Source organism: Sarcophilus harrisii, chromosome 2, assembly GCF_902635505.1.
Source record: "Sarcophilus harrisii chromosome 2, mSarHar1.11, whole genome shotgun sequence".
NCBI classification, from domain to species: Eukaryota; Metazoa; Chordata; class Mammalia; order Dasyuromorphia; family Dasyuridae; genus Sarcophilus; species Sarcophilus harrisii.
In genome coordinates this window covers 38,168,696-38,180,687 of record NC_045427.1, presented here as the reverse complement: position 1 = coordinate 38,180,687, position 11,992 = coordinate 38,168,696, and the positions used below count along the sequence as shown (strand labels likewise).

Below are 11,992 nucleotides of genomic sequence, written 5' to 3'. Positions count from 1 at the left end.
AGGGACCCGGCGGGCGGAGGGAGGGGGAGCCGAGCCGGGGGGAGGGGGGAGCCGCGCCGAGGGGAGGGGGCGGCGCAGGCCCATTCAGCACCAGGAAGGAGCGCTTTGAAACCCGAGCCCCCGGGCTGCCTTACTGGTTTGGTGAGCTCGGTCCCCCGGCGCCGGGCTGCGGGGCGGCACAAAGGGGACCCACGGGAGTCGGGGGCGCTGCCGGGGAGTCGGCGCTGCTGGCGAGCTCTTCGGGAGACCCCCGCCTCAGGCAGGGGCTGGGACCTCCGTGGAGGCGCCCCCCGCAGTCAGCCGCGGGGAGGGGGGCACCGGGAGAGTGACCTGCCCGCTGAGGGCAGAAAGCTCTCATTCATCTCGGGGGCACACGGACTTGTATTAGCGAGCCCGAGTCAGGAGCCCCTGAAAAACAAACCCCATGCATTCCTTCCACAAACTCCTGGGTTCCCGGGGTAGGCGGGTATATCTCGGGGGAGGGCAGGAGGGGCACCTTCCCTTCCTTCCTGGTTCAGACGCACTGAAAGACGCCCGCTTTACCCACGAGGTTCTTTGAGCCTCGTCGGGAATCCTCCTCCCTGCTCCCCGCCTTCCCCCCCCCCCCCCCCCCCCCCCCCCCCCCCCCCCCCAGCAGTCTGGCCCGTCTCAGGGCCCGCGGAGGATGGTGGAGAGTTTGGGTGCCCTTTGGACGTGCTTCCAAAGCTCCGAGGCCGTGCCGTCTGTCTGGTTGATGACTTAGAAGGCAAATGAGCATTCCCTTCCATTTGGGACCCAGGGGGCCGAGCCCCGAGCCAGCCAAGCCCCTAGTGGCAAGCGGGCTCAGGGCGCAGATGGTCCCACTGGTCGGTGCTGGTGCAACGTCCCTCTCCCAAGCACGCCTCGGTAACCCTCCACAAGCTCCCTTGCCAGCCTCGTTAATCCTCGCTCCCCTTCCCAGCCAAACCCGACCGCCCTCGTGGGCCCTCCCAGCCGTCCCTCCAGCCAGTGTCCGGGGAAGCTCTCCCGGATCCCCTAGCCGCTGGGGCCCTCCCGGAGGGACACTGCCCTGCACACGTTTTGGAAGCTGGGCTCGTTCCCTGCCCTGGAGTGTCAGATCCTGGAAGGCCGGCCCCTTTCCTTTCTCTCTTGCGGCCCCCCCTCCCCACCCCGTTTTTAGCTGGCTGAGATGTTCCCCTCCCCCCCTTGGGGGCCAGCTCCTGGCTTCGGGTCCTGCTTCTGGGACCCTGGGGGTCAGAGCCTCTGAGTGACAGGAGAGGTGTGACTTCCTCCTCCAGGAGCTCCCCTCTCTCCTCAGTGCCTGGCATATGGGAGGGACTCGGTGTCCTGTTACTGACCCAGCCAGAACCACAGGGCGAACTTAGTTCTACCCAAGGCAGCTAGTGTGGAGCACTGGGGAGACCAAGCCAGGGCCCCCAAGGGGTGTCGCCTGGTGCCTCCCCCCTGGATCCCCGGGGAGCTGCAAGGGGGGGGGTGCAGGCTCTCCCGGGTTTCCTCCATGGGACCCTGCCTGCCTCAGTTTCCCCTCGGCCCCTCGTTGGAGAGCCTCTGCCAGAGGGGCCTCCCCTCGGTCCTGACACCACAGCCATCCTGTGGCAGGGAAATAAGTCACATTCCAATTGCCTTTTGAAGTGATCTTTAAAATAACAACTGGTTCTGTTGGGAATTAGGAGGCCTTTGGGAGGGGGTCCCCCAGCATTCATGGGCCCCTCCTGGGGGCCGGGGAGGGTCTGGCTCCCTGAGACCGTCTGGTTTGGTGCCGGGGAGTCGGGGCCGAAAGGACCGCGAGCGCTGAAGAACCCACAGGGTGAGTCAGGGAGCTTCCAAACAATAAAGCAGCCCGAGTCCGGGAGCATAGAATTTAGCGTCATTCCTTTATTTGGGGGGGGGAGATCTCCATCATTCCATACCAACCTCCGTGGCCCCGGTGGAGACAAGACCGGGAGCCAGAATATATACATACACGTGTGCAGAGACACCTACATGCCGGAGATCGGGGCTTCGGGGAGGGGCGGCAGAGCTCTGCTCTCGATCCAAGCCCAAGGGGCTGCTCACAGAGGCTGATAGCGGGTGGGGGTACTTCTGAGCGGAGCGGAGCATCTCAGGCCGCCCACAGGGAGCCGCCGCCGCCGCTCTAGCCCAGCTGGGAAGGGCCGGGGAGCCGCAGCCAGCCCGGTCCCCCGGGCACGGGGCAGAGAGGGGGGCAGCAGGGGCAGGCGATGCTTCCTGTGCCCTTGAATGGGCTTCCTATTTGGCTGGAGGGCGGCCTAGCCACACCTGCCCAGTTCCCCGCTAGGGTCCGGGGGAGGACTTTGTGAAGGCCACAAGTGGTCCTCTGGCCCCAAGCTGTGGGTGCCAAGGGCTCAGAGAACGATCCTGCGGTCCAGCTGGTCCCCACGCCCGCTCCGCTGGTGTCTCATCTCCAGGTGCTTGTTCTGGACCCTCTCAAAGTGCTGCAGGAGCTCCACATAGTCGATGCTGGGGGCGTCTGCCTTCCGGGAGCTGGGGGCCGTCTTCACACTATCCCTGAGAGACAAGAGAAGGGCCCGCGTGAGGGCGGGGGGCGGTTTCCTCGGGAGTCTGTCCCAGCCCAGAACCTGGAACCCGGGCCCGGGGCAGCGGCAGAAGCTCCCAAGGCCAGGGATTGGGTCAGGCACAGGGTCCCAGGCCCAGGCTGGCATTAAAAGCCGCCGCGGCACGCCGGCGGACTTTCCAGGGAGAGCGGCTGGTGTTCGATGCTCGATTGGAGAGCCCACGCCAGTGCGAGGGTCACAGCCATCCAGCCCGGGCCTGGGGGAGGCGCGGAAAGGGCCCGGCTTCCCTGAGCACAGAGGGGGCCACGGTCCCTCCCACACGGTGGGCGGCCTCTGCTCTGTCAGAGGGAAGGCCTGATGGAGGGGAGGCGTGATGGCCTACTAGGAAAGTCCGAGACAAGGACTGGAGGTCCCCGACTCGGGGGCCACTGTCACTCAGTCACCGTGCCGTGACCCTCCGACCTGCCCCCCTGTCTCCTGCTGCAGCCCATTTTTCAGGTGAGGAACGGAAGCAGAGGTTAAATGGCAGGGCCAGGGTCCCCCAGTGACAGCAGCTTGCTGGGCGGCTCTCGGGGGTCTCCTAGCTCACAGAGGGATGGGAGGGGGGCTAGAGACCACCGTCGGCTTGTGTCCCCCACGCCCCGGAGTTCGGAGCCAGGGCTGGGGAATGGCCGGGACCGTCCATCTTGGCTCCTGGCCATGCGGCCCCGGGGGTGACAGGGGTGGGGGTGGGACTGGAGACAGAGGCCAGAGCAGACACCATCGGGAAGCATTTCCTGTTTATGAGTTCTCCCTGGGGGGGAGGGGGACGGGAATGACATCCGAGCTAGTAGCGGGCCAAGGGGCCGCTGGGGTTCCAGGACCGGCTGGCTGGGGGGGAGCAGGCCGGGGTGAGTCCTCGGAAAAGGTTGGAGGTGGTGGGTCCGGGGCAGCTGAGGACACTGGCGGCGAGCGAGAAACCCGGCAAGGCCTTACCCGGCCCCGGCCCTACCCGGCCCTGGCCCTACCGGGGCCCAGCCCTAGCCAGCCCAGCCCTACCCCGGCCGTCTGATGGTCACTCCACGCTCTGCCTCCCTAGTGCCCCTCACTTTATCCCCCTGCCCACCCCAAGGAGTCCCGGACCCTGGAGCCCCAACGGCCCTCAGGCTCCTGGCCAAAGCCCCCACCCCCACGGCTGCACTTTTATTCCTTTTGCTGAGATTCTAACAGAATATTTCACATTTTTGGTTTCAGCAAGAAGCAAAACCACAGCTCTGGCCTCCCTCCCCCTCCCTGGCGGAGAGGATGCGCCAACTGCTCCCCCCTCGGAGGACAGCGCGGCCCCAGCGGGGGCCCCTGGGGGGAGCCGCGGCACTGCCGGCCGCCCTTGGGCCCCGGCTCCCACTCCCGTTTGGGGCCCACAAGGCCGGATGCCAGGAGGCAGCCTTGCAGCTTCCGGGTTCCAGACCCGCCCTGAGGGGTCCCTCCTGGAATTGGGTGGGTGGGCCCAGGGGCCCCGGCCATTGGGCAGCGTCTGGAAGCCCGTGTTCCTTGAGGCTCAGAGCAGGTCTGGGAAGGCCCGTGCTGAGGCCCCCTGGGAGAATCAAGCCTGAGTCAGAGCCGGGAGCCTGATCCGCCCTGAGCCCGGCAGCTCCCAGGGCCGTCCCCTTCCCGAGGGAGGCTCGGATCTCCCTGGGGAGATGGGGCACCGCAGGCCCCCTGGTGTTTCTGGGGGGACGGCCAGCACTCGCCACAGCAGGGGGTGCGTTACTGTCCCCCGAGGCAGACAGGAGCTGGTGGCTCCTTCTCCAGCTCTCTCCCACCCACGCCGGTGGCCGCCTCGGTGTCCCGGACAAGCACTTACCCACGCCTCATGACGCCCAGACGTGCCCACCGGCCCCCGAATCCTTCCCTGGGCACCCCCAAGGCTTCACGAGCAGAAGGAAACAAGACGAGGGGCTCCCAGGGAGGCAGGAGCACATGGGGGCTGATGGCAGGTGACGGCCAGAGGCCGGCTGGACCCCGGCAGAGGCTCTCGCCTCTGGGGGGCTGCTTTCTTGGGCTCTTCTGGGCTTGGGTTGGATGGAGCACAGAGAATGCTCGTCTCCCGGGGCAGAGGTGGGGACCCCCGAGCCTCCTCCCAGCAAGGCTTGGGTAGGGGCGGTCACTTGTTTTCCCAGAGGAGCCACCAGGAGGTGTCCCCTCCAGAGGAGTTCATGTCCAGGCCTCTGTGGGCAGAGGCCCAAGCTCTCAGGACCACGTTCCTGGATGACGAGGTCCCTCCCAAGAAAATGGCACTGGGGACCAACAAGTGTCTCTGAAAACCAGCTCAGCTGTTTGCTCCCTGGGCAACCTGATCCAGCAGCCCAGCTGCCGAGAGCCCACCACGCCCCCATTCCCCCTCACTGTGCAACTGGACGCTCAGCCCGGCTGTTCGGAGACCCCTTCACACTCCTCCTGTCCCCCTTATTTTTGCCAAAGCTGCTTAGGACCAAGGCCAAGGTCAAAGCAGACTCTAGCTGTGGAAGGGGCCGAGAGCCCCAACCAGTGACGCCCCTGGGGCCAGAACCCGGAGGAGGGTCTCGAGTCCGGGGCCGGCGCTTCAGAGCCCAGCCGTGACAAAGGCAGGCTCCTCTTGGGCTTGTTAACGACTACAACCTTTCTCAGTCAGCGCTGCTCTGCCTCTGGCTGGGGGAGTTTTGGGGCACGCGGGCGATGCCCCCAGGGGCTCCTCAACAGGGCTTGAACTTGGGCCATCCTCTTTGCCCCAAGAGCCCTGAGTCCAGGGGACCCCAAACAATGAGCTTTTTGGAGAAGCCTGTCTCAGGTCAAAGCCAGGAGCGGGGGGTAGACCTTGCAAGACCCTTTGCCTCCCGCTCCCGGCCTCCCTGGCCCAGTCCCTCTGGCCGTGGCGGATCGCCCCCCACCCTGGCCCAGCTGCGGCTGGTCATCCTCCCAGGTGCCGAGGGCTTGGGGAGCAGGGACCCTCGCTTGGCTTTCTCTGTATCCCCAGCCCTTGGCACGGAGCCTGGCACAAAGCAGATGACTCAGACATTCCTTCCCCTGACCTCTCCCCACCTCTGACAGTCCCCTCGCAGCTGTGTGCGCAGATCGGCCTCCGGCCAGGCCTCCTGCTCCAAGTCTTAACCTGAAATCTTTTCCCCTGCACTTGATCCGGGGCTGGGCCCCAGCTTGGGGCAGCCAACACCAAATTGGCGAGAGTCCGGCCCCCTTCAGCCCCAGGGTCTCGGGAGAGCGGGTGTCCCTGAGCACAGAGAGAGCCCCCGGGGGCTGGAGAACATGGGTGCTCTCCCCTAAGCAGGGAAGCCTGGGGCGAGGGCCCGGCCCCCACGACAGCCCCGCCAATGCCGGGACAATGCCAAGCCGGGGAGGGGACGGCCACTCGGGTGTGTGATGGAATGTAGGTCACTGCTAATCAGGCCTCGGGCTGACAGCTCCGCGGGGTCGGGGAGGGGAGCGCGCTCCCTCCTGTCTCTCCTCATTCAATCCCCCCTCTCTTTCCCAAAGGCTGGGGACCAAGCCCTCCACTGCGTTTGTTTTTTGGGGGCCTGGACGTGTGGCAACCCTCGGCCCCTCGGCCCAGCAAAGCAGAAGCCGCCGGGCAGAGTCAGTGGGGCTCTCCGTCCCTCTCTGGGGCTGGCGGTCACTGGGAGATGGGCTGCCCCCGGCTCGGTTCGGCAGCTGGCTGGCCCTCGGGGCCCACGTGGGCGAGGGAGGAGGGCTGGCAAGGCACAGCAGTGCCCTTGAACTCTCTCTAGGAAAGGGGCAGGGAAGGAGAAAAGCCAGGAGCCGCCTTCCTCGGGCCCGGGCTCGCTGGGCACGTCCAGCTCTCCAGCTGGCCTCGGTGCCCCCCCGCAGTGCCTGGGGCACAGACCCCCCCCATCCCTCCGCAGGCAGAGGTCTGGGCGAACATGTCTGTGAGAGGTGAGGGCCGGCCGCGGGCCCAGGGGCTGGCAGGGGCCCAAGCCCGGAGCAGGGGCCCTCGGGGCTGCGGCAGGGCTGGCTAAGGCCCCCGCAGTGGGGGTGGGGAGAGGGATTCCAAACAAACGGGGGCATCGGACTGAGCCGGGCTCCCTCCATTCAGTGTAAATCTTCTCCCTGGCTCGGCTTGTTACCATGGTGACCTGACAAGTGAAATTTTCCATCTCCGATGCCAAATGCCTGTGGATGAGGCAGAGCCCTCCGAGGGTTACCAAATATAGACAAAACCCAACGGGTTCCCAGCACCCGGCCAGGACGGATTCAGGGTGGGGCCCATCCTCCCCAAGCCCCAGGACTGCTGGGCGTGCTTGGGACAGGCCGGCACCCCCGAACAGGGCTGCTGCATTCTGGGCTGGGGCCCCTCCTCTGCCCACAGCCGGCAAAACATCAGGCTTTGGGGGCCCCTCGGGAGCTTCTGGGACACGCTCTGCGGCCCCCCGGTCCCACACGCTCCCCGGGCCCCGGTCCCACTTCTGTGGGACTGTCCTGGGAGGTGGGCCAATGACCAGAGGCCTCCGGACCTGGGGGCTGGCAGTGAGACCCATCTGCTGGTGCTGCCCACATTTCTCCCCTTCCACCATCTCTGGGAGAACCTCTGACCTTGTTATGGGCCACAGTGCAGCTTGGGGGGGAGGTCTCAAAAGCCAGCATTTCCAGGGGGGGCTTCGGGCTACTTCCGTCCCACTGGGCACAGCCTGGCACAGAGGCCCGGGTCTGGGGGCTGCTGTGACCCTGAGCCCCCAGGTGGCTGTGGTGAGGGCAGGAAGCTGCGGCTGTGACTGCTGGCGGGCAGAGGGGAAGGTCCCGGGCAGGGTGCGGGCACTTACTCGGTCTGCATGAGCTCCGGGTTGGGCACACACTGCAGGCGGTGGGACAGGAGCTGGAAGGCACTGCTCTGGGGGAGAAGCATGAGCAGCCCGTACAGGGCCTTGATCAGGTAGGGGTTGTTTTTCACGTCCAGTAGCTGCAGGCGCAGGTCTAGGGAGAGATGGGGGAAGGGGGGTCTCACTGAGAGGTCGAGGCGAACCAGCCGCCCCTGCCCGGGCCTTGAGGCCCAAGCCCTTTAGTCAGCAGCAGAGAAGCCTGAGAGGAGGGCCAGGAGCCGCCCCCTACTGGGCTCACCTCACCCAGGCTCTCCCTGAGCCCGAGCCTTCCTCAGTGGGAGAACAGCCCCCTCTCCTTCCCTCCCTCTCTCTGCCTTCCTTCCCTCCCTCTCTCTCCCTTCCTTTCCTGTCCTCCCTTTTTCTCCCCTCTCCCTTCCCTTTCTCTCTTCTTTCTCTTCCCCTCCTTGCCTCTCTCTCCTCCCTTCCTTTTTTCTATCTCCTCTCCCCCTCCCTTTCTCCTCCTTCCCTCCGTCCCCCTCCCTCCCTCTTTCTCTCTTTCACACACACACAGACGCACACAAGAACAAAGGGAGATTCCGCCTCTCCTCATCCCAAAGACCCTCTTTCTTGCTGGCCTCGGACCCTCACCCCAGGAAGGGCCGATGAGGAGTTGGGAGGAAAGGCCGTGGCCTCTGTGGTTTTCACTTTTTACAGAAAGAAGCAGGAGCCCGAGCCCGCCAGCCCAGCACACCCAGGAGGGGAGCCGGTCCCTGGGCCCTGGCTGCCCACCAGCCCCACTGTGGGGCGGGCTCACCTGCTGATCCAGCCCCTCGCCCAGATGCCCGTCCCCCCCGAGGGTCTAAGGCCTGCACCAGCTCCCCGAGTCTGCTGCCGCACGTGCTGGCAGAGCTATAAATAGGGCGATCTGGGGAGAGACGCGCTGGATTAGGAGAGCGTGGAGGGAGGGAGAATGGAAAAAATGCTTTCATATTTGGCTCCACACACACACACACACACACAGACACACACAGAGACACACACACAAACACACAGAGACAAACACACGGGAGCATCTGGCCTCCAGGCACAGGGGGAGCTGGCGGGCGCTTCTGGAGATCAGGCTGAAACTGGACGCCAAGATGCTGCCTCCAGACTCCCCAGGTTGGGAGATTCCCCCTGAGCCGACCGAGGGCGAGGGTGACGGGAGCGGGCTGTGACACCCCCTTCAGGGCGGGGAGCGCGAGGCTCCCATGAGATGGGCGGTCCGGGTCACCCTCAGACACAGGGTGACAGCCCCCCAGAGCTCCTGAGGACAAGGGTCTCTTCTTATCCACGGAGGAGGGAGTGCCCAGCGCGGGCAGAGCATCCCTAAAGTGGCCGCCCGTGAAACAGACCCCCCCTCCCCCTGCCGAGGGAAGCCCCTGATCCTCTACTGGCAGCAAATCACAACTGCCCCCGTGGCAGTGGCCAGGCCGGTGCCCCCCAGGGAATGCCAGGCCAGAGAGACACAGGGATCCCCTCTCACTGCTGGGGGGGGGGGGCTCCGTCCTGCCTTTCCCAGCTCGGGGGCGGGCTGGTAGGGGCCGTGATGGGTCCCCGGAGGAAGGGGCTGCGGCCCCAGCGCCAGTCCTGGGGAGCCGGGGAGCTCGCACTCGGGCCCTTCCTTCCTCAGAGCTCCCTCCTGAGGAGACCGCCACCCACCTGGCCACCACGTGGACGACCAAGGACAGCCAAGAGCAGCTTTCTTTGTGCTCTCAGAGGTGAGCCCCCGAGCCCCCGTGGGGGCCCTCCCTGACTCTGTTTCAAGGACTGGATTGAGCCTGAACCATGGGGGTGGTCATCCCTGGTAAAAGGCCAGAAGGGAAGAGAGATCAAGCCCCTGGGGAGGGGTCTCCTGGGGAGCAGGGCCTCGTCCTGTCTCCATGGCACTGATCACCAGGGCAGGGCCCGATGATGGAAGCCAGCCCCCCATGTGGGAGCGGAGGCGACCACTTCCTGGGAAGGGGGAGACCCAGGTAAACTAGGCCAGGGCGTCCGTGCTCACCAGCTGGAGGCCGGGACCGCTGGGAGCGAAGGTCCCCCACTTCTCCGGGGCCGCACGGGGCGGCCAGAGACTCCTCGGGAGCACGGGCCGCCGCTCCCCCCGCCCGCGTGTTGGGGATCCCCAGTGCCCTGCTCTGCCCCCGCGACACGACTCCTGTCCTTACTGAGAGGCCGTAAGGGCTCCATTCTCTGCTACCGACAGCGCAGCCCGGGGCTCTCACGGGGAGGTGGGGGGCGGGAGGGAGGCCTTGTCCGTACCAAGGACACGGAACACAGGGGAGAGAAGATGCAGAGACTCCCCGACGGCGGCTGTTCCACAGCGGGGGGGCAGGGAGGGCCACAGGGCCGCGGAGCCCAGGGGCCGGACCCCAGGACTGAGCTGGTGACACAGGCCGGGAGGGCATCCAGGCCCCTGGGCCGGCCCCCAGCAGAGGGACACGTCACTTCTGCTCCACTTACTAAAAGTGGGCCGGAGCTGGGGCCGGACGCCGGTGGGGCCCTTCAAGAAGGCGCATGCGCACGCGCGCACACACACACACACACACACTCTGACACACGTGCACACACGCACGCTGATACTGACACGTGCACACACACACACACACTCTGACACTGACACACGTGCACACACACACACTCTGACACTGACACACGTGCACACACGCACGCTGATACTGACACGTGCATACACACAACGCTCTGACACTGACACACACATGTGCCCACATGCTGACACACACACACTCTGACACTGACACACGTGCACACACGCACACTGATACTGACACGTGCACACACACAACGCTCTGACACTGACACACACATGTGCCCACATGCTGACACACACACACTCTGACACTGACACACACACACGCACACACTCCCTGTTCTAATGCGCTTACATGTGAAAATGGGGCACTCGATCAGCTGCACCAGCTTGTCCACTTCGGTGAGAAAGTCCACAGTGACCTCCAGATCGCCACTGGACACTCAGTCAAGGAAGGAGGGCCCACTCAGAAGGCATCTGCTGGCCCCCGGGGGGGGGGGCATGTCCCGCACCAGGCCCTGCCCTGCCCCCTCGAAAGCAGAACAGAGCCCTGCTCCCTGGCTCGGCCCGGGCTTGGCTCCATGTGTAGTCAGGTCCGACATAAATGGGAATGGCCTTTTTCTCACTGGGGGAGTGGGCCAAAGCCCCCCCCCATGAGCGCACCGCTCCCCCCTCTCGGGCCCAGTCTCGCCGTGGCCTCGTCCCCCCCCCCCCCCCGCGGTCCCAGCGAGGAGGGCCATGGGCCGGCCCTCAGGGCGCAGGGTCAGAGGGGAGGGACCAGCCTGGCGCCCACCGAGCCCCGGCCCCTGCAGAAAAGGATACAACTTCTGTATGAGGTCGTAGGCGTGCCTGTAGTTCTGGGTGAGGAAGCAGAGGGACACCGTGGTGACGGGGTTGTGGCACCAGGAGCGGTACAGGCAGCAGAACAGGCTCTGGCTCTCCTGGGAGGCGAGACCGGGGAGGGGGGAGGGGTGAGCAGGGGCCGGCCTGGGGTGCCCCTGGGCCTGGGCTCCGGGAGGGGACGGCCCCTGTCCCCAGCCCCAGCCCCAAGGAGAGCCGAGTCTCCACCCCGAGGGAGAATGCTTGAGGAATGTGCAAGTGTCTGGAAATAGCCCCTAGAGGCCGGCCCCTTCCCAGCCAGGCAGAGTCCGGCTGCAGACTTGTCTATCCCCCGCGGGTCTGAGTGAGGCCCGGCCTAGGAGACTGGAGGTCCCCGTGCCCCTGGGCCATCGGGCTCCTAGTCCAGCCCTCCCTGGGCCCCCGAGCCTGACGCCAGCTTTGTGTGTTTAGGGCTCTGGGCCCACACAAAGACCTGACCTCTCTGGGGGTCCCCCCCAATTAACGGTCCCCTGCTCCACAGGCCCTGGGCTCCTTCCTCTCTAACATGGGATGAGAGACACTGGGCTCTGATGGGATTCTAAACCCTGCCAAAGGGTCTGTGGGAGAAAGCCGTGGTGGTCTGAGGCTCCCTCCTGCCCGTGCCTGACTCGGGCATCACGTGGAGCCTGGGACACAGACAGGCCACATGGCCCCCAGACTGTGCCCATCGCCACACACAGAGGTGCCAGCTGTGGAGGAGAAGGGCCCCCGTGAGGGGCCGGGGAAAGGAAAGGGTCCCAAAGTTGGGGAAAACAAGCCAGAACTCCAGTCACACGTCCACACCCCCCGGACGGTCTCTCACAAACAAAAGGCCCCGTCCCTGGACATGGGGGCCAGCTATCAAGCTGGATTAATTCCTCTCCACTCGAGGAGGCAAAGTGGCCCCCAAGTCACCCAACTATCAACAGGGACCTCAGGGAAAACCCCGTGACCTTTAGATTCTTTATCAACCTGGCATATGGGGGACCCTGGGTGCCCAGTTTTCTCTTACCCAAGGATGGGACAGGAAAGGAGAGAGGGAGGTGGGAGGTGTCGAGGGCTGGGATGGCCCTGAACGGCCATGACCCCTCCTCTCCCTCCAGACATAAGGCAGATGTTCTGGGAAAGGACAAGGCTGGAAATCAAGGGGAGACGAGCTCCTAAGAGGACCATTTGGCTACTTCCCTACAGTGATTCAAATTCTG

General features: G+C 65.3%; 1 protein-coding gene across 2 annotated transcripts in view; it reads right to left on the bottom strand.

Annotated features, from left to right (window-relative positions):
• Window positions 1-1,855: 1,855 nt before the first annotated feature.
• The window catches only part of VAC14 (VAC14 component of PIKFYVE complex), a 108,420-nt gene continuing 98,283 nt past the window's right edge, over window positions 1,856-11,992 (bottom strand). For both annotated transcript variants that reach the window (XM_031949960.1, XM_031949961.1), the window contains exons 16-19: window positions 10,752-10,870; window positions 10,285-10,364; window positions 7,343-7,493; window positions 1,856-2,526 (exon numbers count right to left, since the gene is read on the bottom strand). In XM_031949960.1, the coding sequence (XP_031805820.1) occupies window positions 2,364-2,526; window positions 7,343-7,493; window positions 10,285-10,364; window positions 10,752-10,870 (513 nt within the window). In that variant the 3' untranslated portion in view covers window positions 1,856-2,363. The remainder of the gene's footprint in view (window positions 2,527-7,342; window positions 7,494-10,284; window positions 10,365-10,751; window positions 10,871-11,992) is intronic.